Source organism: Corapipo altera, unplaced genomic scaffold, assembly GCF_003945725.1.
Source record: "Corapipo altera isolate COAL_440 unplaced genomic scaffold, ASM394572v1 1b, whole genome shotgun sequence".
Taxonomy (NCBI): Eukaryota; Metazoa; Chordata; class Aves; order Passeriformes; family Pipridae; genus Corapipo; species Corapipo altera.
The window spans coordinates 16,426,015-16,445,805 of record NW_020884881.1 but is presented as its reverse complement, the minus strand read 5'-3'; the positions used below and the strand labels follow the sequence as shown (position 1 = coordinate 16,445,805).

The 19,791-nt window shown below is 48.3% G+C and overlaps 1 protein-coding gene across 7 annotated transcripts in view; it reads right to left on the bottom strand.

Moving 5' to 3' along the window:
- Window positions 1-19,791, bottom strand: part of FRMD4A (FERM domain containing 4A) — a 364,661-nt gene that overhangs the window by 8,771 nt on the left and 336,099 nt on the right. For all 7 annotated transcript variants that reach the window (XM_027639749.1, XM_027639748.1, XM_027639750.1 and 4 more), the window contains 7 exons: window positions 13,152-13,285; window positions 9,715-9,837; window positions 6,365-6,593; window positions 5,134-5,190; window positions 4,430-4,667; window positions 3,838-4,002; window positions 1,227-2,086 (listed from right to left, as the gene is read on the bottom strand). In XM_027639749.1, the coding sequence (XP_027495550.1) occupies window positions 1,227-2,086; window positions 3,838-4,002; window positions 4,430-4,667; window positions 5,134-5,190; window positions 6,365-6,593; window positions 9,715-9,837; window positions 13,152-13,285 (1,806 nt within the window). The remainder of the gene's footprint in view (window positions 1-1,226; window positions 2,087-3,837; window positions 4,003-4,429; window positions 4,668-5,133; window positions 5,191-6,364; window positions 6,594-9,714; window positions 9,838-13,151; window positions 13,286-19,791) is intronic.

Genomic DNA, 19,791 nt, shown 5'->3' with positions numbered 1-19,791 from the left:
ATCCCACATTTTCCTGAACCGGTAAGGTTTCCAAAGCCACCAAGGCAAAGCTTTCCAGTGTTCAAGCATTTTCTGTTGCTGCATGGAACAGAAATGGCCATTAACCAAAGGGAAGAAGACAGATTTTCATAGGGAGACATAGGATGGTTCCAGTAGCTGCTCAGTTATGTCTTGGATCACACCTGGTCCTCCTGTGAGCGTTGGCACCACACATAAATCAGCCTCTTCTCAGGAAGCTGTCAGTGGCCCATGAGGAGCCTATGTCCAATCACCTCTGGAGCTGGCAGAGAGTACAGGGCCCCACTGGTGCCAGTGTGGTGGTCACCATGGACCAGGAGACATGCTGGGATGTCTGAGAGCCAAGAGCCAGCATGGGTGGACACTGGTCAGCCCAGGGAGGCCATGAGGGCCAGTTGCAAGCCAAGGCTGAGGTGTGTGGCTCAGGTTTTGAGCAGTCCTTGATCTGTCCACACTGGTTTGTCCAGTGGTGACTGATAGCCAGTAAATATTTAACCTTGGACTGTTTCACAGCACACTGTGGCCTTCTAAGTGTAATGAATTTGACTATTTTCTTACCATTAATATTAACAGCACAGAGGAGTGCAAAGGTCTGTACATGACACAGAGGCATAATATTGCACAAACTTCAGCACTCTGAATTTCAGGATATTATTAGCAGAGCTATTGGAACTGCATGGGAAAACCAAGTCTCAGCAGTGCACAAAGATGTCATCACTCAAACATTTTTGCGGGGGTTGGAGGGGTTGGGATGCCCCCACTTAACCTTTCTCATGCTTTTTTCTCACTGAAGACACATTCTCCTAGTCTGTGCTGAACCCCTGCTTGCTTCATCGTTCCCCTTGCTGTGATTACAAAGAGTGATGCTCCTCATGGTTTCATCACCTTCAGCCCCTAGTGCCCTCACCCAAAACCCCAAACTCTGAGGAAAGATCTGGCAATAACCAGGCTTCAGTCCCTCCCTGTCTTTTGAGCCTATCATTGCAAAGTGATGATTGCCATGGAAAAACATTCCCACTCAATGAGTGTCTTGGACAAGGCTTACCCCCCAGTGTTATACCTCCAGGCTTGGCGAGCAGCACGTGAAGGCCAGATAACATGCTGTGGTCTGGCACTGCTCTCCAGCTGGGGTGTAATGCCTGGCACGAATCTGGGCTGGAGGAGGCCCCCATCCCTCCCACCCCTTCTCTCTCGGGCCCGGCTCTCACCTGATGTTGCTTTACACATCTGAGGCATTCTCGTGACCCGGCTGTGCGCCACAAAGGTGCTTTGTGAAGATGTGCTGTACTGGGAGCTGCTGTCCGAGGAGGTGGAGCTCGTGTGCGAGAGGCGGCTGTGCTCCTTGTGGGAGGCCGTGGACCGCTGGTACCAGAGCCGCAGCTCGTCCGACACTGCAGTCCTACCCGAGCCTTTCTCGTGGCCCTCCCTGCCCAGAGATGGAGTCCTTATGATTTGGGAGCGGGAGGGGGTGAGCCTGACCGAGTCCACTTCATCTCCGTGCCAGTTCTCCTTAAACATCCCCCCCGCCGTGTAGGAGTTGGAGGTTTTGAATTGTGCTTTCACGCTATAATGTCCCTCCTGGTCGTTCTCCAGGCTCCGCACCACCACGGGCGTGGAGCTGCCCTCAATGTACAAGGGGTATTCTTTGATCCTGTACTGGGAGGAGGGCTGGCTCTGGCTGTGCAGGTAGACACGGTGGTGTCCTGTCCCATTCCTTGCAGCCAGGTTGGGCATGCTCCCTGAATTGGAAGAGACCAGGTTGCCTGCTGATTTGTGCCTTTGCCTCTGCCGTTCTCTGGCTTTTGACGGGGAATCCTCTGCCAGGGTGGAGTAGTTGGGGTTCATCTGAGCAGGGTAGTAGTGCTCAGAGCTGGAATGGCTGGTGCAGGAAGAGCAGTCGTCCATGGGGTCAGAGCCGTTACTGCTACGAGTCCTTGGGGTGTAGAAATCAGGGCTCCCTGTCTCGTTTTCTGAGCCAAGGAGCTTTCCTTGTGACTCCAAACTGGAGCTGCGGTGCCTAAAGTGCTGAGCTAAGCTGTGCAGTCTGGTTGGGCTGATGTCTACTGACCTGCAGGTACCAGGAAAAAAAACAGGCTGGTAAGTCAACAGAACACAGCACTGCCCATCCCTGCCTGCACACACAGGCAAAGGAATCTGAGGCAGTGAAAACCTGGATCCCCCCAGGACTGTGTAGGATTGCTGTCTGCAATGCAATCTGCTTCCCTGCTGCAGGGTTTGGGGTGATTAGGTTCTATTCTTGTTCCTCTCCAGTTCCTTGGTGTGACATTCAGTCTGCAGCACCATGAGCGACATAAACCCTTACTCAGCCCCATTCCTCTGTGGCTTGCCACCCTAGGAAAGGGCCAGTCTGAAGGGTGAAACCTGGGGACCTCAAGCCCTGGCTTTGCTGGTGCAGCTGCATGGCAGAGCTGTTTGGATCAGCACCGTACCTGTGCTACCAGGTTCCCCTTGTGTCACCTCTGCTAATCCCAACACCTCAGGCCTCAAAGGTGGTGAGATTTCCTTGCAAGTGGCCCACGAATACCCTGTACAGGTACAATCCACTTGGTGGGAGACAGACAGACAGACTGCCCATACTTAGCCTAGAATACCATTGAAAAAGTCACCTCTTGTCAAGCAGCTCAGTTTTACTGGGGCCCAGCCACAGGCACATGTAGGACTGTCAGAGGGTGACAGCCCTCCAGGCAACCACCCCAAATCACAGTTCACAAGGCTTGATTCATGGCCAAGTCTGGGTGGTCTCTATTCATCCCAACTGTTAGAAGAGCTTCACCCATCCATTCAAGGAACAGGAACACATCCCCATGACAGACGGTCAAGGCCAGGGCATGCAGCTCATGAATGAGCCACAGACTGAGAAATGGTTGTTTCAGACACCCAAATAGCCCCAACCTGGTCAAGGTCACTTCTCAAGCCCTGTGCCAGGCTCATTTCTCACACAGCTTGGCTCCAGTACTTAACAGACTTTGCACTCTTGAAAGGTACTCTCAGTGAACAACTTGTAACAAACTTAACCCGGGGTCTTAATGCCTTGTACTGCCCGAGGCTGATGTATTGGCACAACTCTTGATTTATGCTGAGCTAAATGAGGATGGTACTTTCCCTTAGGGCAGGACACCAACTAGCACAAAGCTCTGGCTCAGCTCTGCTCCCTGCAGTGTCCACGGAGTTTGCCACAAAAGCAAAAGAGCAATGAAGCTGAACAGTTTGTAGAAATCCTGCTGAAAATTGGAGTCAAATTGGGCCACACACATCAAATCACTTCCCTTACACACTTCAGCTTTTTCCTCTGTCAACCCCAGGCTAATCCACTGTCACCTGGATCCCCAGCCTCCCACTCTCCACATGACATCACACACATGCAAACATTTTATCTGTGAGACAAAATTAACACTACCCAACATTTTGTATCAGATAGGAAACAACATGTTCTCTCCAGCTGGATCCATGGAAGAATTTACTGCAGAATTCAGCAGTAGCAGTACCACATCTGTTTTAAAAGTGGCTTGGGGTTTGTAGAGCCTATAAACAGCCCCTGAGATGAAAGGTCCCAGCAGAATAAAAGCTTGATCACTTTGAAGATGGGATGAGGAGCAGAATCGTGTTTATCTGAAGGGATTTCGGGATCTCAGTTCAGGAGAGATTCCCTACTGGCAACAGTACATGAGCCTCTTATGTGAACAGGACTGGTTTGTGTCCTGTCCTGAACTGGGAATTAATTGATACCCTGGGGAAAGGATAAAGCAAGGAATATTCATTTCAGGGTATGCAAGAGAGACTGGAGCCAGGAAGACTTACCGTGTGGAGTGGACGTAGTGCGGACTGCGTACCCGTAGATCTGGCGTTGACGGCATGCTGGACTGGGAGTTCCAGTGGGGAAGGCTCCGGATGGGGCTGTTCTGCAGAGAGCTGCTCCCTCCTGCCTCGGCACAGCTCCCAGTGCTGGGGAACCGCTTGTGAGTGCTGTAGAGGAAACATCCACTTCAGCTCCCGTCAGGAATTTGGGGAAGTGACTCCCATGTCTCTTTCCAGATCTCAGGCATGTGCCTGGGATCTTGTAGGTGTGAGTGGGAGTTGGGTCAGCTGCTGCTCTGAGCTGCGTCCCAGAGCCTGTGCTTCTACAGCAGCCAGAGGTCAAGGCCAAGACCTGTCAAAGCCCTCAGATGATCCACCATCCTTCCCATTTAAACGTTTTGTAGAATAGCATTGAGACATACCACACAGCAATCGTGTGGCTGCAGCCTGTCTTTATGACCTGCATATTGGCCAAAACACCTAAAGTCTTACCTATTGGTAAGGGACGGCTTTGTAAATTTTGAAAGGGCTCACCCCCGTCCCTCCTGAGAGCAGAGAATACCTGCGTGATGGAGCTTCGAGGTATCTGGCTCACCTGGAATGGCTGTGCGAGGAGCGTTTCTTGACCTTCTCATAGGGCTCATCCAAGGATGACTCACTCCACATCTTGGGTTTGATGGGGGACTTGTCATAGTCGTTGCGGTGATAATGCATCTGGCGGAGCCCTTCCAGCGACTGCGGAGGAGGAGGCCGGTTGTGCAACGGCGGCCGGGGAGGGAGTCCTTTGTGTGGGGACTGGAGAGGGGAGATTGTGCTGGTGACCTGAGAATCCTCTGTGAAGAGAAGAACGGAGAGAGGTGATGGCTGTGTGACACTTCCAATGGAAGTACAACCCCGAGAGACACTATCACATTTCCAGAGCCTGTTTCCTTTCCCTGCTTCTCCTGCTTGTGCTCAGGAGCAAGCTGAAGACCTGACTTTCAGAAATGCACTGGCTGACGTTCCCATTTTGGGAGAGAATGGCCAGCAAGAGTGTGTGATGCATTAAAGCAACTGAAACCTTAAAGGAAAATAAGGGGGCATTCTAGGACTGTCCTTTGAAATAATTCAGTAACCACAGCAATACTCATTGCTCCAGGCCTGATATCTGACTACAAGGTGGAGTCAGGGGAAACCAAGTGATTTTGCTACTGGGATGTGTGAGTGGATTATTACACAGAACAGTTATTTCATTTTGAGTGTCAATCAGGAGTTCACATCTCCCTCCCTGCTCTCTAGAACATACAGCAGCCAACATACCATCCTCGAGAACAAGGGCGTCTGAGAGGGAGCTGTCTTCACTGGCAATGTTTCCTTCTGAAAGGAAGAAAATATAAAGATGGTCAGATGGTCCCAGGAATTGCAGTGACAGCATGCTGAACTGCACCATGATCTTTGTCCACCGAGTCTTAGCCTTAAGCAGTCACCCACATCTTCCTCCTCACAGAGCCGAGAGGCAAAATTCCTACAAAACAACTGACTCAGCCCAGTCTCAGTCTGGGAGGGCAGAGCTGCAGACAGGACTCTCAGTAGCAGGCTGCCTTTCAAGGAGCTGCTAACCCTTTTCAATTAATGGGGATTAAGACTGAGTCACAACAGAGAGCTAAGATCCCCAGAGGATGCAAAATGGCATGGTGCCATTATGAGATTTAAATCTCGGGCCTTAAGGACTCTGGGTTTGATATCCACCTTCTTAAAATGATTATCCTGTTGCTAACTAAAGGCTCACACTAAATACCAGTTCTGTGGAACTCAGGGAAAGGCCTTCTGAGCATCCCCTGCAGCAGCATGAGAAGCTCTCAGGTCCTTGGTGTGAAGATGTTCGAGCTGCCTCCCCCATCCCATGTCCTCATGGCTCTGTTATCCCTGACTGCAGTGCAATTTGGTACCCAGGTCACAAATACAGCAGCTCTAATCTCAGTTCCTGCCACAAAGGCACAGAGAAAAGCTTTGCAAGTCAAAAGGAAAGGGCACGATCCACAAGGGAGAAAGAACCACAGCAGAAAGTTAATGGATTTCATGAAAAACCAATCAACAACCCAGTAAACCATAAAGTGCCCTGAGAGTTACATTGTAAAAGAAAAAAAAAAGAAAAAGAAGTATTTGAACACAGCAATGACACTGCTCCCACTTTGATTTCACAGATGCCTTTCAGCTAGAGAGCTCACCCCAATCTGTTAACATTAATTACATTTGTGCAGAACTGCTCCAGAGGAGATGTTAACAGAGCTATTTTATAGGTGAACAAAGGAGCCAGATTCTGCTCTCCTGACACGTTTGTCGCCCACGATGCGACCCTGCTCCTTGTGCCATGACCCAGCACATCCCTAACGCATGGCAAGCAACCCAGCACCCCTCTGACAGCACCCCTGGAGCCCTCCAGACAGGAGAGGGAGCAGGAGGGAGGGGAAATATGTGCCTCAGGGCAAGAATTTTGCTCCCCGTGCTCTGCAGACCCCCCATGATGCTGTGGGTGCCGAGTCCCTCTTACCATCTATGATCAGAGAGGCCCTCTGGGTTGGCTTCTTTCCTGATTTGATGCGATACTCGTTGATGGCATTCTCGATCTCCTGCAGCTTTTTCAGTGCATTCAGATAGGATGTCTTCCTCTGCTTCTTCAGCTTCTTGCTGACGTTTGGGTCGCTTGCCAGGCGCCGGGCAGCCTCCGTGATCTGGGACTGAATGGCAAATTCCCTCTCCAGTCGCTCCAGCTCTGCCTCCTGGGAGAAAGGCAAGTGGATTCTGGTTACCACCAAACTCTTCCAGCCCATCTATGGGGAAGCTCTCCCGAACCTGACCAGTGGCCTCCAATCAAGGCTCTCCCTCAGCAAAGCATACACAACCATGCTGCTCCCCTCATCTCAGGGCCTCCCCTGAGCACAACTTCACCTGCTCACACGAGTGCCTGGAAGCACAGCTGGGAGAAGGGATGACCCATTCAAAGAGGACATGTGTGCTCCAGCCCTAAAGCCTGCTGTGCTGTTTGGCTTTTCATGCAGTTCAATATGGCCAAGTTAACTGTGCTCTCCTGCTGACACATTCATCTGTTTACATCCATCTATGGGTAACACCTGCCTTCCACCTGCTCCTTCCCCCTGTCTCCTATCTCCATATTTGAGTCCCATTTGATTTCAGTGCTGCATATTGATCCCAAGCTACAGCTTTGAACTTCTTGACAGGTTTGCTTGGCACCCACCAAACACTTTGGGGTAGAAAGGGTAAAGATGGGCTAACTCATCCCCAGTATATGGCTGTCAAAATCCAGAGGTGAGTATGAGCAGATGTAATTATGGGCTGCTGCAACTGATTGCACCAGAAAATTGTCTCCTCATGTTACAAGCCAGGAGGGTGATCTCAGAGCCAGCAGTGTGTAACAGCAAGCTCTCTGTATGCCAAAAAGAACCAGTGCCTTCAAAGTTAGTCCTTGCAGGGTCTCAGATGAGTTTTTAAATGCAAGTAGGTGTACCCTGGAAGCCACCTACAACTTTTGGTTATCCTCCAAAGTCAAGGGACTTAGGCCAATTTATGCCGATGCATAAGCTGATATTGAGCTTCCCAGTCTGCACTGGGACTCCAAGCTGTGAGTTTCAAAGGTACTTTGCTAATCTGAAATGGATCTGGCTCCCTTCCCCAGCTGGATGGAGTAAGTCTGCTAGAAAGGGGAACACAGTACATTGCAAATTAGGGAAGAAATGACAATCTTTTTGCTTTTAATGAACGGTGGGACAGCCACATATTCACGGAGATCTCCATTACGCAAATTCAAATCCTCTCTTTGTTTAGAAGCAGCATGTGCTGTATGAGCTGATGCTGTGGGATTTATTCAGACTGAAGACATTCTCTGAAGTTTTTATTCTGGGCTTCTGGCTTTAAAAAAAATTCCCTTTGCTATCAGTAATGAGTCAGCATTGCCTTAAAACTATAATTATAATTTCCCTCACTTCACTGAAGACTGAACCCACCCCCTGTCTTTTTAACAGATCCCTTTTTGCTTTGAAGAGTTTATAAGCTCTATCAGTGCCAGACTTATTAAAAGTGAACTCAACACCATGAAGTTTTAAGGCCTGAAACCTGATTCATCATCTTCTGGTAAAATCCTTCCCACAGTCAGGAATTACAGGCCAGGTAAAGGTGATTACCAAGAAAAACAACAAGACCCTTCCCTGCAAGTCTTGCACTAACAAAGGTCTTGCTGAAGGTACGGTGAGTTTGATGTGAGCTGTCATTTCAGACCTTCACAGATTCAGTTCTAAATCATTCAGTATATCACAGGAAAAACATATTAATTTTCCTCATGGCCATAATTGTCTATTTTCTTCCAGTGAGGCCCCTATAAATAAAGCCTTAGGAAATGAGAGTTATCATCTGGCTTCAGATGGAAGTGCCTTGCTTCAGGTCCTTGTCACAGTTGGTAATTTCAGTCCTGGATTTACGTGGCTGAGGAAATATTTCATCTTTTGCTTTAAATTGATTTTCCAGTGTTTGCACTTGCTGAAAAACACATGAAAATCATCACTGGCCTCTCTAAATGCTCTCAAACTGGCAGCCAAACACAGTTCAACATCGTTCTTCGAGAACAGAAATTTATGGTTTTCAACATAGTCCTAAAGTTTGACAGATGAGAAAGGAGGTAGAGAAGAGCTGAGTCAGCATGTTTGGATTGCTGGTGCCAAAAGGCAGAGTGCCTGCAATGGGGAGGAGCTGCTTTACCTTCCTGCTCTCACCACCTAACCCTGCCACTGGAGTAAGGAGATTCCTCACCCGCTGGCCCCAAAAGCTGCCTTGCAGCAATAAGACCTGGGGAAGCTGGAGATCAGGTTATAACTGAGCAGCCAACAGACTGCAGGGGTTTTAGGAGTAATTCAGCTAAGCCATGCCTCCCTTTGAAAATCTTAATTAAATGTGCTAGTTCATGAATATTTGACTTCGCTGGAATTCCTCTCCCAGGCTCCATTGAGGACAAAACTAAAGAGCTCCAGCTGTTTATTTTTTCAGCAGAAGGAAAATGCCAACAAAACGACAAACAGTTAATTCCCTGGCTGAACGGAGCCTTAAACCACACAGTCACACCAGCTTCAGTCCCTCCTCCTACGAAAATAAAAAGGAAACTCAAGACTGGGATACACACAAGTGCCTTGCAAATGCGTCTCTGCAGACAATGGCTGTTCTGTGAATCCAGTCCCGCCTTACAGCTGCTGCAGGCCTGTTTTCACAGCCACGGTTCAGGGCACTGACCCAGCACACTGTGGGAGCAAGGGAAGGGAACAAACACTCCCCGGCAAACTTAGAAAAATGTAACTCCAGCTCCCCATAGGTAGGGATGAAGGCTCTTTTGTTTAAGGACCGGGGAGCAAAACGCTTTTATCTTGCTATGGCAGGGCTAAGATGGATAATGGTGATGCTTTTCTCCCTGGTTAGCAATCCTGAATTTGGATTGCTACTGAAGTGGAAAGCAAGTGGCTCTTTGCAATAACACAGGGGAAAGCAGGGCTAATATGGCTTGGGGGGCTCCTGGTGTGCTCCCTGCTCACACAAATCACTGCACTTGGTCATCAGAGCACCTGCACTGTCGTGGTCCAGTTGGTCACCCCGGCTATTTCTGTTACCTCTAGCAAAGGCAGGGTGAACCTCAAGGGTTTCACCTTTATTCTGAATCTGAAGGAAAGCCATCAACTCTCTTGCTGCTTCCCCATTCTGAGGAATATAAAATAAAAGGCCAATTACAATAATTTATAGCAAAAATGACCTTAGGGACTGATAGATCTTGTGTGATGCACAGTGGACATCTTAGAGACCTGAGGTAGAAGGACATGGGTCTGGAAGGGAAGGGCACAGCCTCACCTCTCCTTTAGGCAGGATTTTCTGCTCATCCAGTTTAAAGGCAGTTCCTATTCTTCTCCTCACAATAGGTGGCTCCTCCCCAGGATCCAGGGGGTATTCTCGTGGCAGCTTTCCTGTGAGCTCCTGTAAGTAGAAAATGCTGTTAGTGTTCTGGGAAATCCTGCAGCAGAGCAATGCACAACACTGCTCTTGTATGACCCTAAAATGACAGGCATTCATTAACAACATATCCAGTTCAGCCAGCTGATAACCACACAGGAGAGCGCCCAGCCCTGCAAACTCAGAACCTGCTGCTGAGGGTGGGAACCTTTTCTTTAACCTGTGCATGAATACAGACCTTTGTGGCCTGCCCTGGGCAGGTCTGTAAGTGGTGCCCATCCCTGGGGCGTCAGGGCCTGAGGCTGAGCCGGCTGCAGCACACAAAGCCTTCATCTCTGCTGCAGGGTGAGCGGGAACCAAAAGCTCCTATCTGCTGAGCTACTTCTGAGGGAGTGAGCAGATCAGAGAGCCTTCCTGCAGGATGCAGGTCTGCTGAGTCAGAAAGCCACACTGGTAACAGCTGTGCAGGTTATGACCTGCACAGAAAAACATTCCCACCTGATTCATGATGTGTCTGAGAGGAATGCAGTGAAAACGGCCACTAAAAGCAGTGCCTGGTACCTCATTACCTGTCTGATAACACTTCATGTATCAGAGCCCCTTCCAAACCCCAGTGATGTCAGGGGCAGCTTTGGAGCAATTATTAGCTGATGCTCTGTCAGACCGATGGGGTTTTTTGCAAAAACTTGTTCAAAATCTGAAGCAAACCCCACAGAACTGAGGAATATCTGGAACACAGTAAGCAGCGACTGACACTACTGATGTTAATGCTGTGGGTTTTTTCTCCTGGACTACACAATACAGCCACACAGATCCGAACTGAAGGCATTCAAATGCCTACAGAAATAGGCAGAAGCCTGACTACCAACACGGCCGACTCCTTGTACTCAAAAGTCTCCCCATGAAGGACAAAAGGCTTTTGTGTTTCTTAGCATCAGCCTTGAGAGGATCCAGCTGGCAGAGTAACCTAAATCATCTGAATCCCAAAGAACAGCAGCTGACCTCAATGTGCATGTGGGTGCACAGCCCCAGTCCTTGCCTGCCCTGGCCTCTCCCCGGCTCCCTAATGGGGTTTTTCTTTCTACTCTTTTCAGGTCATCAGAAAACAAGGACCTGGCCTTTTCAAAAATTCCCTTTAAGCAATTCTCAGCAAAATGGGTTTGCAGCACTGCTCTGTGTCGATGTGCTCAGCCTCGTATTGCAGGAGGCACTGCTGCAATGTCTCAGAGTCCCATCCTGCATTGCCCCTCCAGCCCTGTGGGGTTACTTCAGCTTTTCTTTCAAAATGTGTTCCTTCTACTGAGGTTTGGCTCTAAGCACTGCACCAAGTCACATATTCCTGTATTCTTTTCCGAGGGTAACAGGGATACTTTCTTTGTAACTCCTAAGGTAATATGAAGGAGGGTAGTGGGGAAAGAGTTAATATCTTCTGTAGAATGCCCAAGATCAGAGCAGGACAAAATTAATGTGGGCTACCATGCTGCCTCCATAAGCTAAAAAGTATTCACAGGCATGGTTGTGAAATGTAATCTAAATTAATAAGTAACTGGAGTAGGGATGGCCCGAAGTAACCTGATGCCAGTGTTATGAATGGCTCTGGCCATGCTTATTTGATTATGCCCCTACTTTTAACCCTTTTTTATCTCCTGGTTTGCTGCCTCCTCCCTCTGTTTTGGCCATTCCCATGCCAAAGCAGAAAGGATGAAGGGCAGTCTGAGAGGAAATACTTTCAACTACTGGCTGCTGATGGATGAGCTGTAAGGTTGCAAGGTGGGGTCAGATTCCAAGTGTCCATCAACTGCCTCTCTCATATCACCTATGGAAAGCATGAACACTTTCTACCAACTCTTAAGGTGCTGACAGATGGGCTCTGGCCAGCCTTGCTGCAGCACATTAAGGAGATATTGCTCCTTATCCCCAGCTCCATGCCTCAGTGGGGCTTTTGCCTGCATCCCAGTTGACTGTGGAATGTCTGAGGCTGCACTGAAGATAGGACTGGGGTTAAAGGGAAGGCACTGGGCTGTGAGCTCCTGCAACTGTGGCATAGGCACATCTTCCCCTGCATGTGGTGCTGCTGCAAGGATTAGTCACTGGCTGTCAGGGAGCGTTAGCTTAGGGTAGCAAATTCCTCAGGGAGAAGTAGAGCCCTCCAGACCTTGACCGTCAGCTCCTGAAGAGCTGTGACTGCTTCCTGCAGATGATCTCAGCTCAGTGGACTTACAGACTGGATCTGGTCCTGCAACCTTTATCAGCACAAGTTGTTTGCTGAGGTCAACCAGGGCTTTCCAGATGGGAAAGGATTGCTCGTGTGGAGTAAAGGGTGTGAACTGGGGTAGCAGAGACTTCCTCTGACATTCTTGGTTGAGAGGTATTTTCCACAACTTACTCTTTTTGGCATTAAAACTATAGACTAATTGAAACAAAGTGCAGTGAGAGCTGAATCAGTGACCTTTTTCCCCCATTTTTGTCAAAGCCGAGATACACATCAAATATTAAGCAAGAACTGAAAGATCTGCGTGCCACTGTCTGCAGCCAGCTTCCTGTTGTGTTACACATCACGATTTGTTGTTAAATTCAGATACTCAGCCCTGGTAAACATAGGAAGATTGCTGAATGACCCAAGAGTACTCTGCTGCTAATCTACACACACAGCTGCAGCAGGGTTGTGATTTCCCTAAACATTAAATGGATCTCTGAATGGCCTCCTGTGTACTCCAAAAATGAACTGGCAAGTGAGTCGGAAGGTTATGAGTTCCTGAGATGTCCTGCATGTCCTGGGATAACTACAGTGGTTCCTCTGCAAGGTCTGCCACCACACTGCCAGAGCCTATTGGATAAAGGGAATCTACAGGGAGCAGATGAGACCTTGTGTGCTGTATGAAGGACTGTGCTTGGAGAAGCAAAGCATGTAAAGTCCGGCCTGCTCCAAAAAGAAGGTGTGTCAGCCTGGGTTGGTTTTTTTATTCACAAATGGAGTCAAAAGCATTTGAGAAGTGATGACCAGTACATAAGACGTCCTTCCTAACCTGCCATTTAGGTAGCAGTATATTCCCACCAAAGTCAATAAGAAGCCTGGCTGAGCAATTTCAAACAGCAGACACGGATACTGAGCACCTTCCTAGCCCCAGGCCAGCTGGGTACCCAGCTGATGCAGGGTCCCCTTCTCTGAAGGGGAAAATGTCCCGGACATTGCAATCTGGAGTTGAAACAACTGGACTTTCCTGAGGTGACTGTGGAAGGCATCTCTTCTCCTGACCCCACGCCACCTCCAAACAAGGAGTATGCTATAACAACGCAAACAACAAAGTGTTACAGGTTATAAAATGTCCATTGCTTACCGCTTCACGCAGGCACAGTTTCTTTAGCTCTTCCAAGCGTTGGCGCAGCGTCTCTTCCAAAGCTTCTTGCCTGGATTTCAGTGCAGCCAGCATGTCTTTCTTGGCAGACTGAGAACTATCTGACTCTTGGGAACCTGTCAATAAACAATGATTTCACTAGGCCAGCTGACAACAGAATACACATCTGGAGCGCTTGTAATTTTACCAAAGCCTGGATGCAGTCCTTCCAAAAAGAAATTGGACTACGACACGAAGCAGGTGTTCCCCAGTCATGATTGTTTACAGCAAATCCTTAATGTTTAAGTGAACAGTCAGAGATTGGACAGCGGAGCACATTAAGACATTTGCAATCATTATCTGGAAAAATAAAAGCACCAAAATTATTCATCTAAAGATCCTAGAACAAAAACACGTACAATTCCCATGAAAGTTCCCAATGGCAAGTAACAGTACAGTTTACAAAGCCCTGGAGATGCATTTTTGGGAAATTAAGCCTAAGAGAAGCCATTTGACAATACAGCCTACTTCTTAAGAACTGCAATTATCCTAGTAGCAAACATGTAATTCAATCCACTTACGGGGCCTGTTCTATGAAAAACTGTAATGGAACAAAATTACCTAGCAAGATTCCTGTAAAACAAACTGAAACAACAACAACCATAGGTCCTTCTGGGATAGTAGCTGTTTCTTGTGAAGACATAGGTCGAGAGATTTAAACTGCATGTCCAAATGGTTTGACTTTTCAAGTGGCAACTACCCAGAAACTTCCACTGACGTAAGTCTATGCATTGAGTCAGACTGTTGCTCAGATGTCGTGACAACATTTCTGATTTCAGCTCTTTGAGGGAACTTATTGATGAAGTAACCTTATCCTTTCCCCCCCCATCCAGCAAAGGATGGAGATTCTCCTTACCCCTCCTTTGGCTGCTAGGTATTAATACAGGGGTTGGACTTAATCATCTTTGAAGGTCCCTTCCAACCAAGGGACCAACCCAAACTGGGAAGGAAGTTGTACCATTGCTCCCTTTGCAGGCATGATACAGGACCCTGTGTGACCCACACTCTTGGACTGGCAGTGGGATCCTTTAACCTACCTAAAATGGCACTGGACACCTATGTGAAGGAAGCTGGATTGTTCTTGGTGCTTTGTAGACACTTCTTGTGGGATGCTGTAGGGCTATGCCTGCAGAAAAGCCTTTGACCTGGCAGTGCTTTTAAAGGAATTCCTCCTAGTCCTCAGTGGACTCAGCACAGGCTGTTCCAGGGTGACTCCGGGGGCTCTCCTGCCCCTCTCAAGCAACAACACAGAGAAAGCAGACCTTTATTATCTGCAGGAATCAGATACAATGGGATGCTACATGGAATTTTCTGTGCACCTGTCAGGTGGGGGTGAGAAGGGCTCCTAGATACATTTGCAGCTTGACTGCCAAGCATTCAGTGAAAACACTCAGCCTAAGGAGGTTGGAAAAGCTGTTATTTCACAGAGCTTTGGAAGGAACCTGGGAACAATTCTTTGTTTTGGCAGCAAAACAGTGAAATTTGTGCTTTTAGCTTCATCTTTCATTGCTTCTATTCCAGCAGACCATTAAAGCTAAACTGGAAGAGGATTGAGGCAAAAAATGCCACAAAACACTTCTGCATTGGCCCAGGGGGAGCAGAGAATCTCACAGAACTTTTCCACCAATACTTTCTGCAGGTTTCATGTAGGAAGACAGCTAGCACTTACTCTATGAAACACCATCTTGCTTTATTACATCTTTTATTGGGCTGTCCTGAGGTGGGGGCAGTGGAAAAGGTCTCTCTAAAGGTCAGTCAGGTTGAGCAATATCAGATAAATGAGGAGACCCTCATGGTAAGATGCTTGTTTAGTTGCTGTAGTCATCCTTGTTTGAGTTGGGTCTGCCCTCATAGAGCAATAACACTCAATTCTGCACACACGTCTGTGCTGCAAGAACTTGATGGGATCTTCCAGCAGAGCCCTGTATTTGCACTGGCAGGGAAAGCCCTCTCCAGCATTTAGTAATTCTTAATAGTAACCCTGGTGAGCAGTTAGTAGCAAAACTGAACTGCTGATTTTCTTCATGGACTTGTCAACAAACTGCAGAGTCCTGGTAAAAAGTTGCTCATGATTCCACCAGATGTTACAAACCTTTTTTTTTTTCTTTTATGACAACTTTAATGACCTACGTTTTCCTTTCAAGCGCTCTTCCCCTTTCCTTCCTCTCTCTGCTCCACACCTTCACACCAGCCTCGGATTTATTTTTAAAAGCTATTCGTTTTTGCACTATGGGTTGCCACAGCAGCTACATACAAACATTTAAAAGCATATGAAGAGCCTAAAGCCTGGCCAGGCGACTGTGCTGCTTCGGGGTATGACAACAAGAAGGAAATGAGCGGCTTCTGGCTGAGCTGGTACAGACCCAAGTGAAGCACAGACAGTTCACAGCATCTGCTCCAGCTGTGCTTACCCTGTGTGAGAACCACACTGGTCTCACCCCTGATGCCATCGGTGACAGTGCCCACTGAGTGCACATTTTGCCATCTTTTTCACCCCTCCCAGAAAGCAAAGGAACTGGGGGAGATCTGGAAGCGCACTGTCGCATCCTGAGTGAAGCAGTGGGGTTACTGCTGAAACCAAGGTCAACCACTCCTTGGCACTACTGTTTGTTTGTTTTATTTAAAAGCTGAACTGTTTTGGGGCATATTATTAGATTTTTACGGGTTGGATTCTCTGCTTGTTCTCACAGGTAAAAAGCAAATGGAAACTTGATCAGCCAAGAGAATTACAGTCGTGTGCAGAGAACAGTGCTCTGTATTGCTGGGTGCCTACAGCTTCCATTAGAGGCTCTTTATTTATAAATATGTATTAATTCAGCCTTGAGCAAGGCTGTGACCCCAGACCCACTTCTAAACCCAGCGGCAATTGACCCAAAAATGTCAGGACAAATCAGATAACCATAAAAACAGCCAAAGAAATAACCAAAGACCAGCACAAACCAAATCAATGAAGCAGATACTACCTTAAATCAGTCTTATTAAATATGATGCTCACTGAGTTACAGATGCCCAGTGCCTTCTGAAGGGCATCATCAACAGAGAAAAATCAGTCCTGAAAGATCAGTCCTAACACAAGAGACTCCTGCTGCAATAGAAATGGTTGACTGTGAGGCTTTCTCAGGTATTCTATCTCCCACAATTGTTTAATACACTAAACAGGAGAAATGTTGCTGAAATAGGTAATTTTCTTGGACAACATTTGAACCTTTCTGTGAAAGTTACTATTCAGCCTCCTTCTCATTTGCTGTGCAAAGATTTACCAAACTCTGCATTTTAACACACATTTGATGTCCTTGAAAGAGTTATGAAAACACACTAGGTAGTAAGTACAGGGCCTTCTCTTTAGTGGGCACCAGGAACTTGCTCAGTTAGGGGCTGTTTTTATGTGTATGTGCCCTTTCTTCCTTAGCATACAGGATGGAACACAGGTCTTGGTGACCTAAACGTTTACTTAATACCCTACTAGTTTGTGGAAACACCACTCATCATCTGTCACCCATCTGGCCTCTCTGGGCAATTTCTCCATCCACTGACATTCAGGAGAACACAAGCTGTGAAACAGGGGGAAACATGGTCCTCCCTTCCACTCACTTCTCCAGCAGAATTCATGGCTGAACCTCATTGGTGCTAACAGGCTGGTGTGTGATTGCTCCAACACTGGTGAGGTCAGGACAGTCTTGGTGATGTTGATGGGGACATCCAGCAAGTGATTCAAAAGATCTGACCGAGTGCTGTGCTGTGCAGGTCTGCTGGGGTCCTGGCTACCAGATGTTGGCTCCAAGACAAGCTTTGATTTAAAGCTTGTCAAAGGGATGAGACCAGCAATACAAGCCACCACTTTACAGAAGAAAGCCCTACCAGTGACTCATTGTTTGTCCCTATTTCCTCCACCTGTTGTTGTAGCAGAGTGGAGTCAGCTTGGAAAAGGGATAAATGAGAAGGTTGAAAACAAGCAGGGAGGACAGAGGGGATGTGAAGAGCAGAGGGAGCCAAGTCTTGGTGGTAATAACTGTGAGGGGAGAGCAGATGCAACAAAGTGGCCGAGGAGCAGCAAGGCAAAAGCATTCAGGCATCTCTTCTCTTTCTCATTCTGGGAGTCTCCTGTTCCAGGAAAAACACATCTAAATATGGCAAACCCTCCATGCTACATCCAGCTGCTGGCTCTGGCTCACTGGTATTTGTTTGAGGTCCCTGTGGAAGGCTGTTCCCTGAGCAGGGAGGGAAGTTCCCCCCACGCCTGCTCCGTGCCAGAGCTCAGGCTGACTCACCGTGCCAGGATGTCAGTGCACAACAGCCCACAGCCTCAGACGGCCGCTATCTCCTGTTCTCCTGTCTCTGCCCTACACATAGGATATCCTCCGCGGCGCGCGGGAGCCCAGCTGGAGCTGCTCCGCACAGGATACGCTCAGATATCCTGTGGGCGACTCGTCTTTGAGACCCCCTGCACTCACGGGCTGTGATGGAGACCATGTGGGTGCTGTTTGTCTGCTCTGACACCCGCCGGGGCGGTCCAGCTGGGATACCACCCTGCCGGCTGGAGCGGCGGGAGCCTGGGAAGGCTGGCTGGGCTCTGTCATGGGATTTTCAAACGTAAACAGGCCCCTGCACAGGAAACCTCCACTGCTGCTGAAGGAACGGGGCTCAGGGACCCGAGGCTCCTTGAATGTGTCTGCAGAGCTAAAGCAGAGGTGTTCCTCTGTGGTGTCTCCTCTGCCCATGGAGTTGAAGAAGGTGGTCTGGAGTTCAGCCCAACAATAACCCAGTGGTTACAGGACTCCTCATTAGCTCAGAAGCCCTGCAGAACTCTTATGGCACAAACTGCTCTAAAAGAAAATCCACCTTAGACCTAAATTCATTTTGTTCTGCTGGCTTTGATTAGGGTTTCTGCCAATGTAAAAGCTTTTAGTCACAGACAAATCTTATCAAAGTTGTCCAGGGATGGCCCATAGATCCTGAGCAGAAGATCCCTCAGCTAAATCACAGCAGCCCACTGTTCTAAGGAGGCCACTTCAGATCCAAAATGAGGACAAAAGTTACAAATTCAGTTTGTCAGAAATTAACTTGTGAGCATCAGGTGTCAAAATTACAACTCTGCAGTGGACAGGCTGAGATCAAGGACCTGGGAAACATACAGAAATGGAGGCTTTGGCCCTGAATTGCTGTGATCATGAGAAAGCCACTCCCCAGTGTAAGACTCCATCTCCCCTTGCCTGTGTCTTGAGACTGTAAGTGACGGGGCAGGATCTTTGCCAGACAGTGTGACAGCTGGAAGCAACAACAAACTTTTCCTTGCAGACTTGCTGCAAACCCAGGGGAGACATGCCAGTTTTGGCATGTTCCTCGTGGTGCTGACAGCCCCTCCAGTGAGGACGAGTGAGATGGGGGGAGGAAATGACTACAAGTAACTTTCAGGAAAAAAAAGGACTGAGAACAGTAGGGAAGTGGGGGCACCCAGAGGCTCAGTCCTGCCCTTGTGATTTCGAGTCACTTGAGGTATTTATAGCCTGGAAATCTACTGTGGCCACTTAATCATTTGCACTTATTCTCTCCACTGTGCAGGCTGTACTGTGATAACCCATCATTGTTGTGGTTGTGTGCCGATAATCTTTGGCACAATGGGAGGAAACACAAAGGCTGGGACAGAGCCAGTGACTGTGCCCAGTGGGACAGGCAGTGAATGCCCCCTCCTGTCCAGTGGGACAGGGATGGGACACCTCTGCCAGTCAGGCTCGAGGGAAGGGGCTCTTGGAGCAGACGGGTCTGAGTGACTGCGTGGAAGCAACCCAGGGTTTCCAATTCCCTGGTATCTGCCCTCTTCCAGATGTCTTCTCTCAATACTTCCTTCCAGCTGCTTGTATGTTCTGGAAGACACACAGCAGCAGCAAACCCCACAGCTTTCCTTACCATTTTGTGGAAAGCTCTGTCCTCAGTGCTGGTAGGACATAAAAGGCAGCTCTGAAGACAGGAACACAAAGGGAACATTGGTGCTTGCCTGGCACACCAGCAGCACCTCGACAGAAACAGAGGTTCATACAGTCCTACTCAGGTATCCAGGTAGAGAGATCCACTCACCCAGGACTGAAGAAATGACTCACCTGGTCAATGAATTTTGCATGGGCCTAGTCACTACTGCAGTTCTGCTGAGTCTACAAATCCTGTGCTCAGCTAGAAAGGATTTGAGGAGGAGCACAAAAATATAGAAATAAAAGCATGGGCAGCTCCAAGTTTGGAATTTCCAACCACATAACCCTGCTAGGTGCTGGCCCTACAGCAGGTTTTCTGGGCCTGATTTTCTGCTGGCTTTCACCTGGTTGCTGCTCTCTCCAGGTGTAAGAGCAGAAGCAGACCCTCGTGTTTTTTTCCAGGAACACGAAAAGTCAGTGTATGAACATGGAAACAGGATTACTACCAAGTAGCTCTCACAAACTTGGGAATGGTGCCCAGGAGGCTGGGATCTTGGAAAGACCTTAAGAACTTTCTTAGGGTACTTAACGTTATTTACTTTCCAGCAGGAGAGCTGGAAAAAATGCCAAACAAACAAAGAGTTCCAACAACCCGACACCAGTCTGGGAGCTGCTGAGCT